Raw genomic sequence first — 17,732 nt, 5'->3', positions numbered from 1 at the left:
TGAATGACATCTCTTATGCAGTTTATTTGTGTCCGTCCTACATTCAAGTGAAGAGGAAACGGACATACATCATCCTGAAATAATTTCAACATGTTTTGCTTAAAAGAAAGAAAGTATCTTCCCGTGTGGTGTCAACCTATACTTATTCATTTTGAATGCAAACATTTGACCAGACAGAATTGTTTAAAATACTCAGAAGACACTTGCGATCCAAACGTTTGCCTAGCAAATGTCAGATAACACCGCCGGCTGGTATTTGCCCTTTTATATCAGTACATGGCTGGGACTCTTTGAATGAAAGTACCTGTGTCTTATAGGGGGTTCCCTGAGGCTGTGACATCCAGGAGAAAGCTGGCTTTCAGAAGACCTACTTCTGGGTCCTTGACTTCAAGGTCAAGCAGTTTCTTTTCTGTCTTGCCAGGTCATGATCTGTGCAGCACAGCAACAGACACGCCTTCACCCCAGTAACCAACAGGAGGCACAGTGTGTTATAACATCACGAGCACCCAGCACCACAGAGAGAAGCAGGTCAAAGAAAGCACAACTAAAGACACATGAGCGCAATACTCCCACACTTCTTTGTGACTGTACTTCTGTTTCCCCTTGATCTTTACAGCACAAAAGTGACTTCACCTCTAGTTTCCAGACTGAGATTTTTAACTTGACATGCTCTTAATGACCTTTGGACATTCTAAAGTTGAACAATAATGCAACAGGAATAGCATAATTAGTGATGACTATTTCTTAACAGTAATGCAATTACGTGAGGGGAAATTATAGTGAGCCCAGTGGCATTTGCCTTGAAAAGTCTGAAGGCAAGACGTCGCAGTATTCAGCTGCAGCACACGTTTGTCTGCTTTTCAACATAAAGATATATTTTTAACATCCACATTTTCTTAATATCTGTATTTTTCTTTCAGTTTCAACTTTCATGTTTGAGCTTTGTTCTTAACTAGCACTGATCCTTTCTAAATCTCCAGCTCAATTTTAAAAACTCTGGTATCATTCAGCTTCCTGACCAGCTCACCTTCGATCCGCTTTTCAAACAGGCAGCACCTAGTAGTAGCGAAGCACTGATTACACATTGGCACAAACGATTAACACAAATTGCGAATGCTGCTTGCAGCAAGCATGGGCATCAGTTTACTTACCCTGAGACATTTTTAGCAGGTTGTTGCTACTATTATTGGCGACTGTTTTTTTCCATTGTGATTTCCTTTTGAAATGACTGACCTCGGCATGTTCCATTAAGTAAACAGGCTTGTGGCCTCTCTGTCAGAAACTTTCCATTAGATAGCTGGTTTGCACAGAATGTAGCCCACGGCTTAAGTTGGCTGAGAAGACCACATTAAGAGCCATTGCACACGAAGGTGATATTTGTCAAGTGAGTGTTCAGCCTTTAATATCTATAGGAAAAATTAAGAAGCCACAGTGTGCAGAGGAGAGTGATGTCAGGTCCGCCATGAAGGAAGTCACCTAGCCCTTTTGGCAGTTGGAAGTGGTAAAAAGATCTTACTCAGTTGTCTTGTAAGAAGTCGGGGTATCTGCTTTGACAGTCTGGCTGGGTATGCTATTCCACGCTCCCACAAGCCTTTGTGTAAAAAAGTACCTCAACCTCCTGTGCTTAGATTTAAATGCACTAGGGTGACTTTATCAGTGCCTTTGAGGATTTTGAATACATGGTCCAGGTCCCCTCGTCGTCAACTGAAGACTCAGTTCCCGCACTCCCGCAATCTCTCCAAGTAGGACACTCCCCTAAGCCACATTCCCTGGAATGTGTCTGGCTTCTCTTGTGTGGATGGAGTCCAAAGCAGCACAGTTTTTTTTTCCGATTCCCTGGAATTTTCTAGGTCTTTCGAGGCGCAGCAGTGATCAGAAGATTAAGTGCACAGCACTGAAAACATGAGGGTGCCTGAGAAAGCACACAGGAGGACACAGGACTCCTGCTATTCTACACACAGGCAACCATATAAGGGTTAAAAAGCCTTAAAAACCACAAACTCTACATAAAGCAACAGGCGCGAGCACTGAGGAATGAGGTGCTTCCCCAAGCTCTACTAAAGATTTATAATGGACAGTCTGAGAACAGGGGATTTCTGAGGCTATACGTCTTAAAATAGCTCTTTATAAGACACAAATGCTCATCTGTGATTCTTTCTGTCAACAGCATTTTCTTTTCAGTTCCATGGAAGTTATTTCAGAGGACATACTTCATCTCACTCAAGAGATGCTCTTAATGTGCCCCAGAAACTTCACTCATTGTGCTTCTAGTATCAGTAGTATTTGTTATCCAGATGCCTAGTTCCTCAGCTTCTAAATAGTTCAGATAGTAGTATTAACGTACAATCTGTTGACAACATGATTTGGCTGGGACCTAGATTCACAAAGCACCATCAGTGGAGCCTCAGTCAAGAAGCTTATTCTTGAAGCTTTACTCACTTTCTAACACAAACAAGAAATGTTTAAATTCAATTAAAAAGACAGAATTCTGAAAGACCTGTGTGGCGCTATTTAGCTATTCTGTTATCTGTGATGTATCTAGTTCTTACTAGTGTGGATCACTTTGCAATTCAAGTGCAAAGTGATCCACACTAGTAAGAACACACACTGTACACATCCCTCAGATGCTTCTAAACAGCAGGATGTTACAGATGAGAGTGTCTGGAGTATTTAAATACATTCTTCGATGTCCTTATCAAAACAACGTGGGGAAGCAAACAGAATACTTACCAATATAGGAAACAGTGGGGAATGTATATCCAGAAAAGTTCTGCTTAAGAATTACAATGCACTAGTAAGACCTCTCAGAATATTTTGTTCAGCTTTGGTTACTTTACCACAAAAGGGAGAGAGTTTAAAGACGGACAGAAATACTGATTTCTGGTCTCAGAGGATATTCGTATACAGACAGGTTACAGGGGCTATATCTCTTCAGATTGAGAGGAGATTTGACTCAAGGTCATTTAATCCTAAAAGGCACACATAGGGTCGACACAGGGGATTATTTTTTAGGACTAACCCTATCTATCGTAAAATGGGGTTACAAACAGAAACTAAATGGAATTCATTTAGAATAAAGAATAAGAAATGCTTCTTTATAAAATTATTAGTTGTTTTTGTCTGTAATGGTTTTCCCAGCCAGGTTGTTGAGACACATACCAGCCTTAAGAAAAGGATGCCTGAAAGTTCAGATTAATTTAGCTACTTAACTCACAAATGAATTACATGGGCATAGTTTTCTATTTGAGCTGAATCTTTTCAGCTTTCTGAAACAATTTCCATTCTTAAAAGTTTTAATGGGGTTCGTAATTGGTATGGTCCTTGTGCCAATCCATGAGTTTCAGATGACACTCATTCAGGTGTGATGGCAGAAATGTAACCATTCAGACCTAAGAAGAAGGAAAAGGCACACATTCATTGCAGGAGTGATACCATGTATTTGTACCGTGTAGGGTAGTGCAATTCCCTGTATCTTGCCATTACCAACTGATTGCCTACTGTTAGCTTTTCAGTAAGAAACCAGTTGAGGAGAGTCTAGGCACCATTCTGTGTGATGAATTTATTGGAGGTAAGTTAAGGGAAAATACATTAGTGATGATATCATGCAAATACAGTGAAATAAAAATGAATAGAAAGATAAGGATTATTTCAGCCTTTAGCCTGCTGACTCCTTCAGCAGAAAAAAAAGACATATCTCTGCCCCAATCGGGTAAAAGGTCAGTTCTGAAGTGTGCTGCAACAAATTTACACTAAAAGTGGTTATAAAAAATGGGTATGTTGCACTCTTTTATCGCTTTACTAACAAATTTATTAATTCAGCTTTATAGCATCAAGCATGCCTTTGTCAAGGGCAGAGAGTTGCATGCTGGTTTCAAAAACTAAATATAACAGGGGAAACACTGTGTTTGTTGAAGTGGTCTAAAATGACTCGAGTTTTTATGTTGACATCCTTTTCATCTTCCAGACAATGTGGGGAAGCAATAAAAAAAGACAAAAGACATTAACTATGACTTTTAGTATATAGTTAAAAGCAGAGTGTTTAAAATTTAACAATGTACCAGTACAACCTCATTTAGCGCACTGTGTATTTTTGTCAATATGTTACAAAAAAGATTATGCAGCTCCGAAGGAAGCATAGGGTAGTGTACTACACTGAAAAAAATTTTTAGCCTTGAACAGAGAAGACTGTGAGGGGATGTGATACAAATGTTCAAAATCCTCAAAGACACTGACAAAATCAAGTACAGTAAAACATGAACCAGAGGACATAAGTGGAAACTAAGGGGAAGTGCATTTAAATCTGAGAACTTTCTTATGTTATTATTTATCAAAAGTGACTGAAAACATAATGTCACAGCCTGTGCACCATACATTCATTAAATCAACTCAGGTAAATAAGAGCTATTATGAACACCGCCCCCCTGCTTAATATATTCTGCTAAGAATATGTTAATAAAGGAGAACAAGACTACATTGGGAGCGTTTTTGTCTCAACTGCTTGTTTGTCTCTTGGGGAAATTAAAAGAGCTTGAATACAATGGAAAAAAGTAATGAACACACACCAGGAAAAAAAATTATCCTAAGAAGGATGGCCTCATGAGGCAACTAACAAAAGATGTTGCCTTTTTTCTGCAGCTTTGTTTACCAGCCGAGTTTGAATTATGAATGCAGGATATCCAGCAGAGCAGCTAACTGTGGAGTCTGGGAGAGTTGAAACAGGTGGGCATCTGCCCTGACAGGAGAGTAGACGCCCTCTGCTGAGCTGCAGGACTCATTTCGTCACGGAAGAAATGCAACATTGCTCACGCAACGTAAATCCTCCAACTGCGGCCCCAGCTGGTAATGGTTTGCTCAGTTTAGATTAAAACCAAGCCAAACAAACAAAAAGAACACAGAGCCGGATCAGACACAAAGAGCACCGATTCCAATAAACAACTTTTTTGAAAGCCACAGGACAGCATTCAAATAGGATAATCTGCCTGGTCGGCACATTCCTGGATTTGAGCTCTGTTCTCCCAGTACGTCTCTTTCCCTGATCACGAGGCACAGAAACACAAGCCACTCAGCTGCGCTGCTGTCTGTGTTGGCATGTCTGCGCTGTGTGTGCACGGGCCCGTTTTCCTGCTGTGATGACGAGCGGCGGACAGAACTCACGGGTAATTCTGAGGGCTCGGGCAGGAACTCGGCATCCTCCCCAAAAATGAAGTCCGGGGGCAGCTCCGGGTCCCGGGCGTTGAAGATGATGTCCCCTGCAAAACCGAGCGACAGAAAAACACCAATGACACCCTGCCAGGAGAGGCATGTGGCAGCAACGCAAGGCCCAACACACAGCAAGAGTGGCGTACAGAGACCTGCAAATGAAGATGGGAAAAACAAATGAGACCTTAAAAAAACTTAAGTCAACTGCTAAAATATTTAAATATTTTTAAGATTATTATGATGGAATGATTCCATGAGATTTATAATGATTTGCTTTAAAAACTTGCAATGGCTAAAATGACATTTCTTTTGAACAAAATAAATACTTTCATCTGTGAATGTCCATTCATCCAGCTATCTATTCATCTGCTGATCCATCCATCTATTTTCTAACCCCTTTATCCAATACAGGACCATGGGGGAGCTGGAGTCTGTCCCAGGCAGCAACAAACACAAAGCAGGACACACCCTGGTTTATATCAGGGCAAACACACTCAGAAATGAACCCGTTTTCCCAGAAGCCAATTAACCTAGCAGTATGCCTTTGGCCTGTGGGAGAATTGAACCCAGCGCTATGAGGCAGCAATGCTAACCACTGCACTACTGTATTCCCACCTGTGAACAGCTTGTTAATAATACAGGACTTTCCCAGTATTCTATTGTAAGTCCTCAAAAGCATTGATAAAGTCAATTCAGGGAACTGCTTTGGTTTAAAAAGTGAAACTCTAGCCAGAGGTCAGAAATGGACACACCCTGTGCAGAAGAGAAACTGAGAAGAGGCACGTCTTCACACAAAGGATTGTGGGAGTCTGGAACACGTGGCCCTGTACCCTAACTTCAACCAAAAACAGCTGGATAAGATACCTTGGTCAATTACCAAATGGGCTAAATGGCCTCCTCTCATTTGTTACATTTCTTGTGTGACCTGTCCCCAGGCGTCAGACTAACACAATGCTCATCACATCATAATAATGTCTTTACAGAAAGAAACTGACCGGGATGCCTGCTGACAATAAATTGTCGGCCACACCATTCTGAGGCTGAATTAATTTGAGATCATCTCACTGTCAAAGCATTGTTTGATTTCATCTTTATCACCTCAGGAAAAAACAAAACAGAAATTGCCCCATAATTCCATAATAATTGTGTAATTCTACCCATCCAGCCTCAGAAGACACTTCAACCTCTACCCAACAAAAAAAGAAACCCAGATGCTGGAAGAAATGTTAGGTTCGGCCATTGTGGCTCAGACAGGTAGTGCACAGCACTGCCCCTCTCATCAGCATCTGCTAGAGAGCCACAAGCCATTGACGAGGTCTTCACACTCTTTCTGCCAAAAACAAACATGTCTCCTGGGTGAATGCAAGTACAGTATAATACCGCTCAAAGAACCTCCCCGTACAGGGAAAACTTATCTTAGTCTTTTTCATATCACAAGACCAGCTCTCAACCCACTGCAAAAACGTATTACTACATATATTACATATATACAAAAATATACAATATACAAATATACTACAGTCTTTTATTTCCAAATTAATAAAAATGTTTATTGATAGTCACAATCTCTTAAATTACCAAACAAAAAACAGTCAGCAAACTGTGGTGTTTTCTTGCCAAAAGTAGCCTCAAAATGTATGATATTTTTGTGATAGTTTTTAACATTCCACTAACAAATCAGTTTTTGATCAGAACTTTCAACAACAAGTAGTTTAGGTGAAGTATGCATTAAAAATTGTGTTTAATGCTTTTTTATTCTTGTAAACTTTTAACCTACAAAGCCTTGAAATGCTAACCTTGAAAGAAGCTTTATAAACTAAAGGATTGATTGATCTTCAAAGCCCAAGAAGAAGGTGACAGTATTCAAGGCAGAATCTGCAGGGCTCATTGTATAGAAAATGTCACTGTGACCCCCCTATAGATCTGACATAAACAGCTAAGGATCAGGCCATCCAGTAAACAGTGGAAACTAATAATAAATAAAAATAATCTTGACAGATTACGTCAATGAAATAGGGGGTCATAATGACATATCGATTCAACAAATATAAATGAGGCAACAATGAGAAGACAGACCAATCATTAACAGCTGCAACTGGGTGACCATGTGTGACTGACATTGCAGTGTCAAGCTCTGGATGTGACTTGGGTGACTCCAGGAACCAACCAATAAAATAGTTCAATCGTGCATCTTATTGATTCAAAATCAAAATGGCACAGAAGGTATTTTTAATTGTTTTTGCTGAAAACAGAACCCTGGAAAACCTCTGCAAGCAACAAGTAACTAATTACAGTGTTGAATAAGCTAAAAGTCACATAAAATGCCAAGTTGTAGTTAAAGGAAAACTGGGTAAAAACATTCTTTGAGCAAAGCTCAGAACAAAAAAACTTAAAACTGGCTTTACCGCTTTATATAATTTTTTACTCACCACGCGCAGACCCACAGACCCATACGGTATAAAACAGTTAAATAAAAGTCTTCCATATTTCACATGCTGGGAAAATTAACTGAGCTCCGACACCAAATGTTATAAACAATGTGGGTGGTTTTGAATGTAAAATCCTGACAAAAAAGAAACAAATAGTCCTTCAAATCTAAAATGACAGCCATTTTATTCTATATTAACAGCAAGTCTCGTCAATGTTCATAAAACCTGTGAGGTTTCAGTCAGTGGAGAGTAGGCTCAAACTGTAGGAGCTTACAGACTTAACAATGGCTGAACCTCTACAACATTGAGCTGGTCTTCTATACTCACTGTGCTATCTCATCACTATACTTAAGCATCTTTCACACAGGTCCCCACCTATTTGTACCTCCCACTTGAGGAAAGACGTACTGAACTAGTCTACTTTTTCAAGTTCAGCATCTCTGCTGCAGTTGGATTTTTATGTGCTGAGCTATACCTGTGTGGGTTAGGCATACCTGCTGAGCACTGAATGGACCCTCTACCCATATAAATACAACCCCACAGAAAGGCATGAGATCTGTGACCTCTCTCGCACAAGTCCAACAAGAAATCAGCCTCCCCGTGTTTCTGGCCTAGAGGAACAAGCCATGTGAATTCTGCCGGTGGAAATCTCAGGCAGATTAATGTCTTAAGCGTTACACAGCCAATTCCAAACTATGTTAACACAGAGCCAGATTATGCTGGCATGTTCTGCAGCCACTTCTCCAGTGCCTTCTTTCTTTATGTTGTTTTCATTTTAGGTTTTAGTTTTCCAGTTTCCATCTTTGAACGGTGTATCTTTGAAATGCCTCCGTATTTGACATCATGGGTTTTGAATTCAATTCCCACCATTGTTCCTGACAGCTGATTCCTCACTTTGCTCCCAGTGAGTGTGCCTGTGTGCTGACTGGACTCTCACTTTGCTCCCAGTGAGTGTGCCTGTGTGCTGACTGGACTCTCACTTTGCTCCCAGTGAGTGTGCCTGTGTGCTGGCTGGACTCTCCCTTTGCTCCCAGTGAGTGTGTCTGTGTGCTGGCTGGACTCTCACTTTGCTCCCAGTGAGTATGTCTGTGTGCTGGCTGGACTCTCACTTTGTTACTTGTGACATGCACCTGGGGACCTGAACATTTCATTTGCTACTCCATGCAATCTCCCTCATTCACACTGGATAAACTAGCCTTGTTAAATACATGCTCCTGTAATAAAAAGTCAGAACTATTTATGATGAGTTTCAGAAAAAGGACTTTCTCTGTTCAAGACGAATCTGGCAAAAATCAAATGACATACTTCTGTTTAATTAAATTATACAACTTACATATGGGTTATTTAAAGAATGTTGTTCCACTGGTCATGGGCTGTGCTGCACAGCCTCGTTTCTCTCTGAGAACCTTTACTATTCCTGGGTATTTATCACTTGAGCGCTAAACTATTGCATACTATTGCATCCTGTGGCTGTTATCATAATCTATAGGCAAACTAATCTTGCTGCATTTTATACAAATTTGTTGTCATATTACACTTGATATGGTTTAAACGTAATAAGAAATTAGTACTAGACAATTTTAATTTCCACATCTTACACAGTTTGACTGCGATTCAAGTAATGGTCACATCTTGGATTTACTCCTTGCTGAACACATGACTGCTCTTCTGCATGTCTCTCATTTTATGCTTCTCCTGCAAACTTTCACAACTGCTGATGAGGTGACCAGTTTGCTGATTTCACTCTTTTTTCCCTTCCTTTCTTGTCAGTTTCTTAGGATCACAAGATACAGCTGCTCAACAGGCCCCCCAAGTCCTGCGCTTGATACCTTAGCTCCTGTTAAAACTCGGTCAGTTTCCTGCACACGCGGTGCTCAAAGGTGCACTGAGCAGCTGTGCTCAGGAAGTAAACTGGACTACAGGAGGGGAGTTTCTTCTTTCTGGTTTGGGTGCACATCTACTGTAATGGAAGGAGTACTGTCTGACCACAGGGATGCTATGGCCAGTGAAAGATGCAGCAACTCAACCATGATTCAGCTGCTGAAGCCTAAAGCTCGACTACCCTGTCAAATTACCAGTCTCAACCAGCGTACCCTTCTTACACCTCCTCTTCTCTCTTCGTATGCCTGCTTTTCCTGGTTCTACTCTCCCTAACATTATCTAGTTCTCTCATGCAGGCTTTGTTGTTTGCTCTTGTTTACGTTTAACTGTGCCAATTTAGGAATCCAAGTGTTTACTATTGCCTATTATCAATTTTAGTAGTGACTTTAGTAGAGGCGGCTTCAAACACCACATCTGTTACAGGCGGGACCTGGGCTGAAAGCATTCCCATAAAACCCGCAGAGAAGTGCTGTTACAATGATTCCAGGAACAGCAGACGATCAGAGCCCACAGTGTGGGTTTGGAAGAACCTACACCTAATCAAACAGGAGTCTATGTATCCAACGAAGGTTAGATCCAAGACCCTTGCTTTAACAACAGGGATAATGCTTTGAGGAATCTGCCATCCAGCTGATCCATAAATCAACACGGTTACAGAAAGAGTGTTAATCAGTTTGAATTAGCGTGAACAGCCCCCAGCATGGTTTTAAGTGAATCACATTAGCATTCAGAGAAAATGTTTCAAACTGATTTCATGTAAGTAAATTTGCCCCATTTACTTATCGTCACCCCAAATGTCGGTTTACGTCAGAAATTTGTTTTCTGTGGACTTGCTGTCATCATGCAGGAAACAGATTCCCTAAGGCAGAGACGAGCACCGACGCTGTTTTCACCGGCACACGTTCAGATCGCGGCTTGCACACCACACGGGTCTTGTTATCCTCATGCTGGACTTGCTGCAGAAGCACTGAGGCCACACTTACACTTGAGAGTCTCTCCTGCGTAGGGGATGTGCAGCTTGAAGCGATCGCAACAGGGGCCTGGTGTCAGGGAGGTGCATCTGAGGGGGGAAGAGAGAAACACCCGCTGTCTCAGCACCATCAACACAGCACCTTTCCTCCACTCCCCAGGGACGCTTCAAAGTGCAACACAAAACAAATACACACATTGCCCTTGAGGCGGACAACGCCCTCAATGCACTTTACCAAAGGAAAAAAAAGACAACTCATATGAAATAAGCCTTGGGCTGAGATTTCTTTTTTAAAAAAGAAAACAGATACAGGTTCTCCGATGTAACAGGTGTGGGAGCCTGAAAACCGAAACGACCTGATGTCAAGAGCCCGAATCCTTCCCTGAGGAGGTCTCAATTCAATCTTCAGTTCCAGTGGTTTCTTATAAAAACTAACATTGCTAGGTCACCAATGCTCAGGACTGGGACCCCGTGAAGAGTGAAATTAGACAGTTCAACAGTGGATATTAAGCACCATTGAAGGTGCAGTGGACAGAAGAAGCCACCAGGAGAGAAGTGGATGTAGTGGAACTGTTTTTCCAAGACAACATAATAATTGAGAGAAGGCCATCATTGCCATCTGGCCTGGTTGTTAGTTAGGCGCTCAGCGATCTAAGGATCTCATCCAGCTCTTTGCTCTTTACTGAAAAAAAGCTTCAACAACATGGCTGGGTTGCACACGCCTAGAATCCCTCATGGTAAGAAGTGCCTCCTGCCCCGATTGAAGCATCCAGGGATCAACTTCAACAACAGGGCTGCGTAGGTTGTTCAACACTCCCACCACCCTTTGTGTAAAGAATTGCCTGCTGTTATCAGTTTGATGACATGAACCACAAGATGTAACCAAAATGTCTTGGGAGCGACAGCTGTGAATTTATCAAAGGGCTGAAAGTTGCACAGTAAGACTCAACTCACTCATCCTGCTGCTGGACATGAAGGTAACATTCTCTTTATATTTGTTTGGCGAGGTGATATCTGTCCAGGGGTTCTGCCCCACCAGTATCACTGTCTGAGAATGAAGGGCTATACAGTTAACTATTATCTAGAACTAGGCAGTCCTCACTCCTGCTGTTGGACTGGAAAGCAGTATCCAGGCTGTTGCCACTGTTAAGAGACTTAGAAGCAACAAACAACATACTAAATATATATCTTACTTAAAGATACATAAACAAGCTACTTAAAATATTCCCAGAAGAATTCATTTAGTTAAACAGGGGCTGTGATGACATCTTGATTCAACAAAAAAAAGAAACCAGACGAGACCAGTCTTTAACATCTGGAGCTCCTGCTGAGCCCTGTAAACTCAGGCAGGTAACAAAGAAAGGACAGTAATTCTGAATGAGCAAGCAGCTAATTTAACCCCCTGAGCTATTCACAAGTGGCCCTCAAGTAAATCTACAGTAGTTTGCTTTCTGGTGAAAGATGTTCACCAAAACTGTTGATAAAGAGCATACGAATATGAGTAGACTTTTTCCCTACATATGATTCAAAAGATTTGTCTCAGGATATTGCATATATTTTGTTTATACCATCTTTAATCAACTACTAGATCACAGTGTTTCTCATCCAGAAACCTGTGGTTGTATAAGCAGCCCATTGTATCTCACCCGGAAGACTCTACGCAAACCCGGCGATTAAGAACTAATGACTAGAATCTCTGGCCTGCTGCTGTGGCTCTATCAGCCTCTTGCAGAGAATTCTGTGGTATAATATTGTGCGTCAGCAGCATAGATAAAGGGACAGGTCAAAATGGGTCAAAAAAAGACCTGAACGAGAAATGAAAAACAAAATGGCTCTTAAAGCACTGCAGCGTTTAAGAGGGTCATGGGGGAGCCAGAGCCTAACCCAGCAAGCAACAGGCCAGAACTGAATCCAGGGACCCAGAGCTGCGAGACAGCAATGCTAACCACTGTTTCACCATGTCAAAAACCAACAGCACTACAGCAGTACTATAATGGTGAACTAGAGGATATTTATAAATCGGGCTGAAAGTATTTGCTGATGTGAGAGATCAGGCTATGGACTATTACTTTACTTGTGTCGTCTGGTTTGTGTTTCACTGCTAATTCTGTAGAAGTCCACTGGGCTGGCTTTATCAATGCATTTGAGGATGTTGAATACACATGTATTGGGTCCTCTTGCAGTCTTTGGTGAAGACTAAACAGCTTTTGTTCCTCCATTGTGTCAGTGGAGGACAGGCCCTTCGGCCCCGGAATGTATCTGGTTGCTCATCTCTGGACTGACTCCAGAGCAGCAATATGTTCAAAGTCTGGATTCAGCACCGTGTGTCCTAGGAGTGCAGATCTTTCCATTCTGGCTGGGGCTTACGCTGAAGTAGTAGAAATACATTCGGCCTGGGGCACCTTCTGTTTGGACTTTGCAAGATCTCCCCATGTGCATTGGGGTTTTCTTCGATGTTTCCAGTTCCCTTCCACAGATCAGTGACATGTCCATGTTAACATGCTGGATTCAGGCTTTCAAAGACCACCAGACACCACCTCTGCTCTAAGTATAAAGCAGTGTCTGAAAATGGATGAGTGGAAGAATGACAGACAAACCCTCTTTGAGTTGAAGCATGTCTGTCTTAAAGGGAATGACTTGGGGGGGTGGGGATAGCTGGGAATGTCTGAGGAAGCAACGGAACTCACCCCGTCTTGAGATCAGTGATGCGAAGGCAGCTCGTGGAGTCCAGACCCACACGGCCGTTCCGGACCACGCTGGACAGCAGGGGCCGCAGCTCTGGCGAAATGCGGTTCAGCGCCACCTCTGGGGACAAGCTGTTCATTTTCCTCTGGGCTAGCTGGACAAGCAGACAACCAGAGCCAAAAAGAAATGTGAACACAGGAACCGGCAGATGCAGTGACATTACAGCATGCAGTTTTTAAACTTTAGAGAATACAGACTACAAAGATTCAACCCTTCGAGCTTGGAAACTGTGCAAGGAGAACATGAACGCAGCCCCAAGAATCACCACAATATTCAAAGGGCTGCAACCACAGTCCACATAACACATCACTCACAGAAACCTGCGCATGTTGGATAAACAGATTCAAAGGTCTTTTAAGCACTGAAGAACTCGGAACTGCATCCGAGTTAGAAAACAACACTGAAGACGTTTCCCATTTCCAGGGCAACTGCTATGAGAGCCAGACATTTAAGTGGTTAAAGCAACTAAAATTTACACCACAGATAGAATACTGTGAAGTCTTCAACAAGGATAAAACAGTGAAGGTTAGTGATCATCTAACAAACATGCTTTAGAGAATAGTTTTGAATGCTGGAGGCATTTAACATTTTAAGTGTACTATATTTTCAACCATTTCCAATACCAACGACTGAGCTGAAATACACGATTCTACCGCGTTTTGCATTTAAATAGTCTCAACTGCGGAGATGTATGTAATGGGAGCTCTGCGATAACATCGTTCATGGATCTACGGTTAACATTGAATCAGACTTCTGTTAGAAAAGAACCACTCACTAATAATTGTAGTACCCGAGAAGTGTTTTTTATTTAATACGTTTACGCTGGCCTAAGCCGTTTCGCTTAAGGGTTATCAGGAGTAGTACTGTTGCCAAGCGTATTTATTTTAGCGATTAACTGTGGAATGTCAGATATACCACCCCTTAATTTGGGAAAATATTTCGTGGAGTAGCGTATACAGACAAAAATATTAGACAAGTATCTGTAGTATCCTCCCAAAATGTACTAATACTACTAATTCTTATGTTTTATTTTATATTAATGAAGCTTAGGTTCAGCTCCTGGAGTGATGTAGTTGAACAGTCATTTACACCGACCTCATCTGTTTGGTTTCTTTTGTGACAATTCACAAGTTTGTACTGGGTGGGGGGGCAGGACTGAATGTTATCTAGTAAACTCGGGACCGCAATACTTTATCTTCAGACTCTATGCTCTTGACTTAAGTTGCAGCTCCTCGATTTTTATCGGGGCTTCAATGTTTTTGTACAACTCGAATGTAATAAATGCAGGGATAATAAAAAAAAACCCATAAATAATCCGTTCAGTGACTCCTCCTGCACATGGAGAAATAAAACTACACGACATACAATAGGAGACGATTGTCAATACCTGTTATTTTCACGGGGTATCCAATTAAGTCTAAGTACTTTCAAACTAAAAACCCATTCCACTACAAACACTTCAGACTCTTCCGGTACATACTTTCGGGTCTTCGAATATTTTATAGCATCGGGGTTGTCCTTGGCAGCGCCTGATTGAAAATAGTAAAACTTAATTATTCGTGTATATCTTCATTTATTTTGAAATATAATGTATTGCATAATTTATTTTATATTTTTTTTCCTATAATATGTTGACGTGTATTTATATAAGCAGGAAAAGAGTTCAATATTACTACGGCACATAGCGAGGTGCCAGAAAGAAGCTCTTAAATGTAAGTACTCTGTTGGTCAACCGGTAGTCGGTTTACGACTTTACTTTGCAACAGGGGTGCAGAGTCGGGTACTTCCCCCCCAAATAAAAAAAAACGTATTGATTAGTTAACCTTTTTTAGATATTCATAAATACAACAATGTGTTTTGTAATTTTATTCTGATGTAATAACACGAAAATCGTAAATCACGAGACGCTTTTGAAACTGAAGACCCATTGGCTACCTGTTTCTAAAAGGTAACATGCTTCTAACGCAATCAATGAAACCAATGTACAGACTCACGATTCCAAAAACTGATCTGTATCGTACACTGCAGTGCAATTCACTTAAACTGTGCAAAGCAAGCAACAGCTCAAGTGCTGTTCTCTCTATCGCTATTTTGCCTCAATTCTCCAGATAAACAAATTTCAAGCTAAAAGTGACCTTACATGGTTTCTGTGGTAGGATTCCCATTGTTAAGTAAGGAATGACTATCGTAGAGGTGGATTTGGGTGTTACATAAACTATGCTAGTGTATTACCTCTTCTGACAAACTGATATCACCAGATCCGAATCGCGACCCCTCCCAGCTCTCGGTGAGGTGGGGGGGTTGGGGACTGTGAACACACCTTGACCTCCCTTTGGTAATTGAGTCTTTTAAATAGCAAATGCTAACATTAACAATCCATAAGCACTGCAGTTTATATTATGTAGGGGTTGATTAAACACAGAGATTGCAATTGTCTTCAATTACTTCTCATGATTCACCTAATGTATTAAACGTATGTAACAACGTCTAAGTTTTAGTTACTAAGGAAAGTTCATAATTTAAGTACTTGACTGTTCAATGTTGAAAGTGAAAAGAAGAATTTTAAATCAGTGACATACCCACTTATTTTCAGAATTAAAAAGCTAGAGGTTCATGTACTCAATGAATTTTAAAATGTTTTTACAGCATTTATTTTAAACTTGACAATGCATGCCCAAGGGAATATTTTAACACGTACACGCTTTATTGTTATTTTCACGAGCCCTTTAATTTGCAGGTGCTTTCGTCTTTGTCAAATCTCTTTAACCTTTCTATTAAAAAAAATATAAAAAATTATCTTTAATCCAATACATACCATCTCTAAATCTTTTCAAATAATTGCTTACCATGATTTAGTTTAGTTTTTTTTCAAAAGATTCATTTCTATCTCATCCTTGATTCCACCCTGATACAAGTTTTTAAGATCCTCAAAGGCACTGACAAAGTCAGCCTAGAGGACTTCTTAAGCAAAGAAATAGAGGACAAAGAATCAGAGGACACAAATGGAAACTACATGAACTGAGAACAATAAGCTCTTCTTTGCAAGAAGGGCTGTGGGAGTATGGAACAAAGTACCCAGCTATGTGGTTGAGGGTGATACCCTGGCTTCGTTCAAGTACGGCTGGATGAGATTCTTTGATCAATTAACTACTAATTGCAAACCAGACTGCATGGGCCAGACGATTTCCTCTCGTTTGTAGCTGTTCTTGTAAATTGTCAGTCCTCACTAGTGATGTGCTAAACTGTTCATTTTTAAAAAATGTGTCAAAGATAGAAACGTATGACCAGCAAAGTGCTGTGTGGAATAGGAAAGGAGTCCTCATGACATGTTTATAAATAAAACACAAAAAAGGACGATCTCTGGGCCTTTTTCCTTTGGGAGTCATATGTTGTGTTTCCTGGTTTTGCAGCAGAGGCTGTTTGAGGAGGCAATGGCTGAGGAAAGAGCAGAGGGAGAAGGCTATGATGTGGTAGTAGTGGGTTCCTGTATGACTGACCTGGTCAGGTGAGTGTGTCTTCTGCCATAGCTGTCAGGCCTTGTACACCATACTGAAACAGAACCACATCTTTACACAAAACCTCCCGGGAGTATGGAACAAGCTGACTGACCATGTTGTTGAAGCTGATACCCTGAATCCTTTCAAGGAAGGGTTGCCTAAGATCATCAGTTCGATCAGCAACTGCAAAACAATCTGAAAGCAAAACAAAAGCTTACTGTGTCGAATGACCTCCTCATCTTTGCAACCCTTATGAAATGAGAGACAGCAGACGCCTAGTCCAGAGTGCTGCTGTTTCCATTGCACTGTGTATTAATGTTGTTCTGGACTATTAAAACATGATACACCAACTGGATTTTAAACAGAAGCTCACTTTCTTTGTCAACACCTTTTCTGAAATCCCCAAAAAGTAGCAAGCTGGGAGGTGCTGTGGCACAACGGCTAGCGTTGCTGCTTTGCAGTGCAGTGTTTTCCCCATATTCGTGTGGGTTTCCTCCGGGTGCTCTGGTTTTCTCCCACAGTCCAAAAAATCACAGGTAGGTTAAATGACTTCTGGGAAAACTGGCCCTGGTGTGAGTGTGTGTGTCCTGTGATGGACTGGTGTCCCGTCCAGGGTGTATCCCGACTTGACCTGTTGTAGGTTCTACCCTGTATTGAATAAAGCTGTTAGAAAATGGATGAATGGCGGTAGAAAGTTAATTACATTTCTCTACATTTTGGCTTCAGAAAGCATCTTTAAATCCTGACTAGGATTAGAGTACCAGAGTTGCATGGAGTGACATCTTGCAGGCAGCCATGTTGTCTGGCCTTGGCACCACTTTTACAAACCTGGGGGTTTCACATGAAGAAAGCCGTCTTCCCCAAGCAACCCCACTGTCTCAAAGGAGGGGCTGCAGTCCTGCATCATGTGATTTTGATTAACAATACACTCGTACAGTATGTGCAGGTCGGGACACTTTCTTATGATGCTTTTCCAACAGTATGTGTTGTTTAAATTTTGTCCGGACAGCT

The 17,732-nt window shown here is 41.3% G+C and overlaps 2 protein-coding genes across 4 annotated transcripts in view; one reads left to right on the top strand and one right to left on the bottom strand.

Annotated features, from left to right (window-relative positions):
* babam2 (BRISC and BRCA1 A complex member 2) overlaps positions 1-14,733 on the bottom strand; it is a 113,043-nt gene extending 98,310 nt beyond the window's left edge. Inside the window, exons 1-4 of the mRNA XM_088626058.1 lie at positions 14,612-14,733; positions 13,167-13,318; positions 10,493-10,569; positions 5,155-5,249 (exon numbers count right to left, since the gene is read on the bottom strand). Of these exons, the coding sequence (XP_088482184.1) occupies positions 5,155-5,249; positions 10,493-10,569; positions 13,167-13,303 (309 nt within the window). The 5' untranslated portion in view covers positions 13,304-13,318; positions 14,612-14,733. The remainder of the gene's footprint in view (positions 1-5,154; positions 5,250-10,492; positions 10,570-13,166; positions 13,319-14,611) is intronic.
* Positions 13,510-17,732, top strand: part of rbks (ribokinase) — a 36,284-nt gene continuing 32,061 nt past the window's right edge. The window contains exons 1-2 of one of the 3 annotated variants that reach the window (XM_088626060.1): positions 13,510-13,749; positions 16,635-16,729. In XM_088626060.1, coding sequence (XP_088482186.1) covers positions 16,656-16,729 — 74 coding nt within the window. In that variant the 5' untranslated portion in view covers positions 13,510-13,749; positions 16,635-16,655. The other 2 variants (XM_088626061.1, XM_088626059.1) reach the window with 2 other exon arrangements.

This window comes from Lepisosteus platostomus, chromosome 3 (assembly GCF_059453375.1).
Source record: "Lepisosteus platostomus isolate fLepPlt1 chromosome 3, fLepPlt1.hap1, whole genome shotgun sequence".
Classification (NCBI taxonomy): Eukaryota; Metazoa; Chordata; class Actinopteri; order Semionotiformes; family Lepisosteidae; genus Lepisosteus; species Lepisosteus platostomus.
This window is presented reverse-complemented; position numbering and strand designations above follow the sequence as displayed.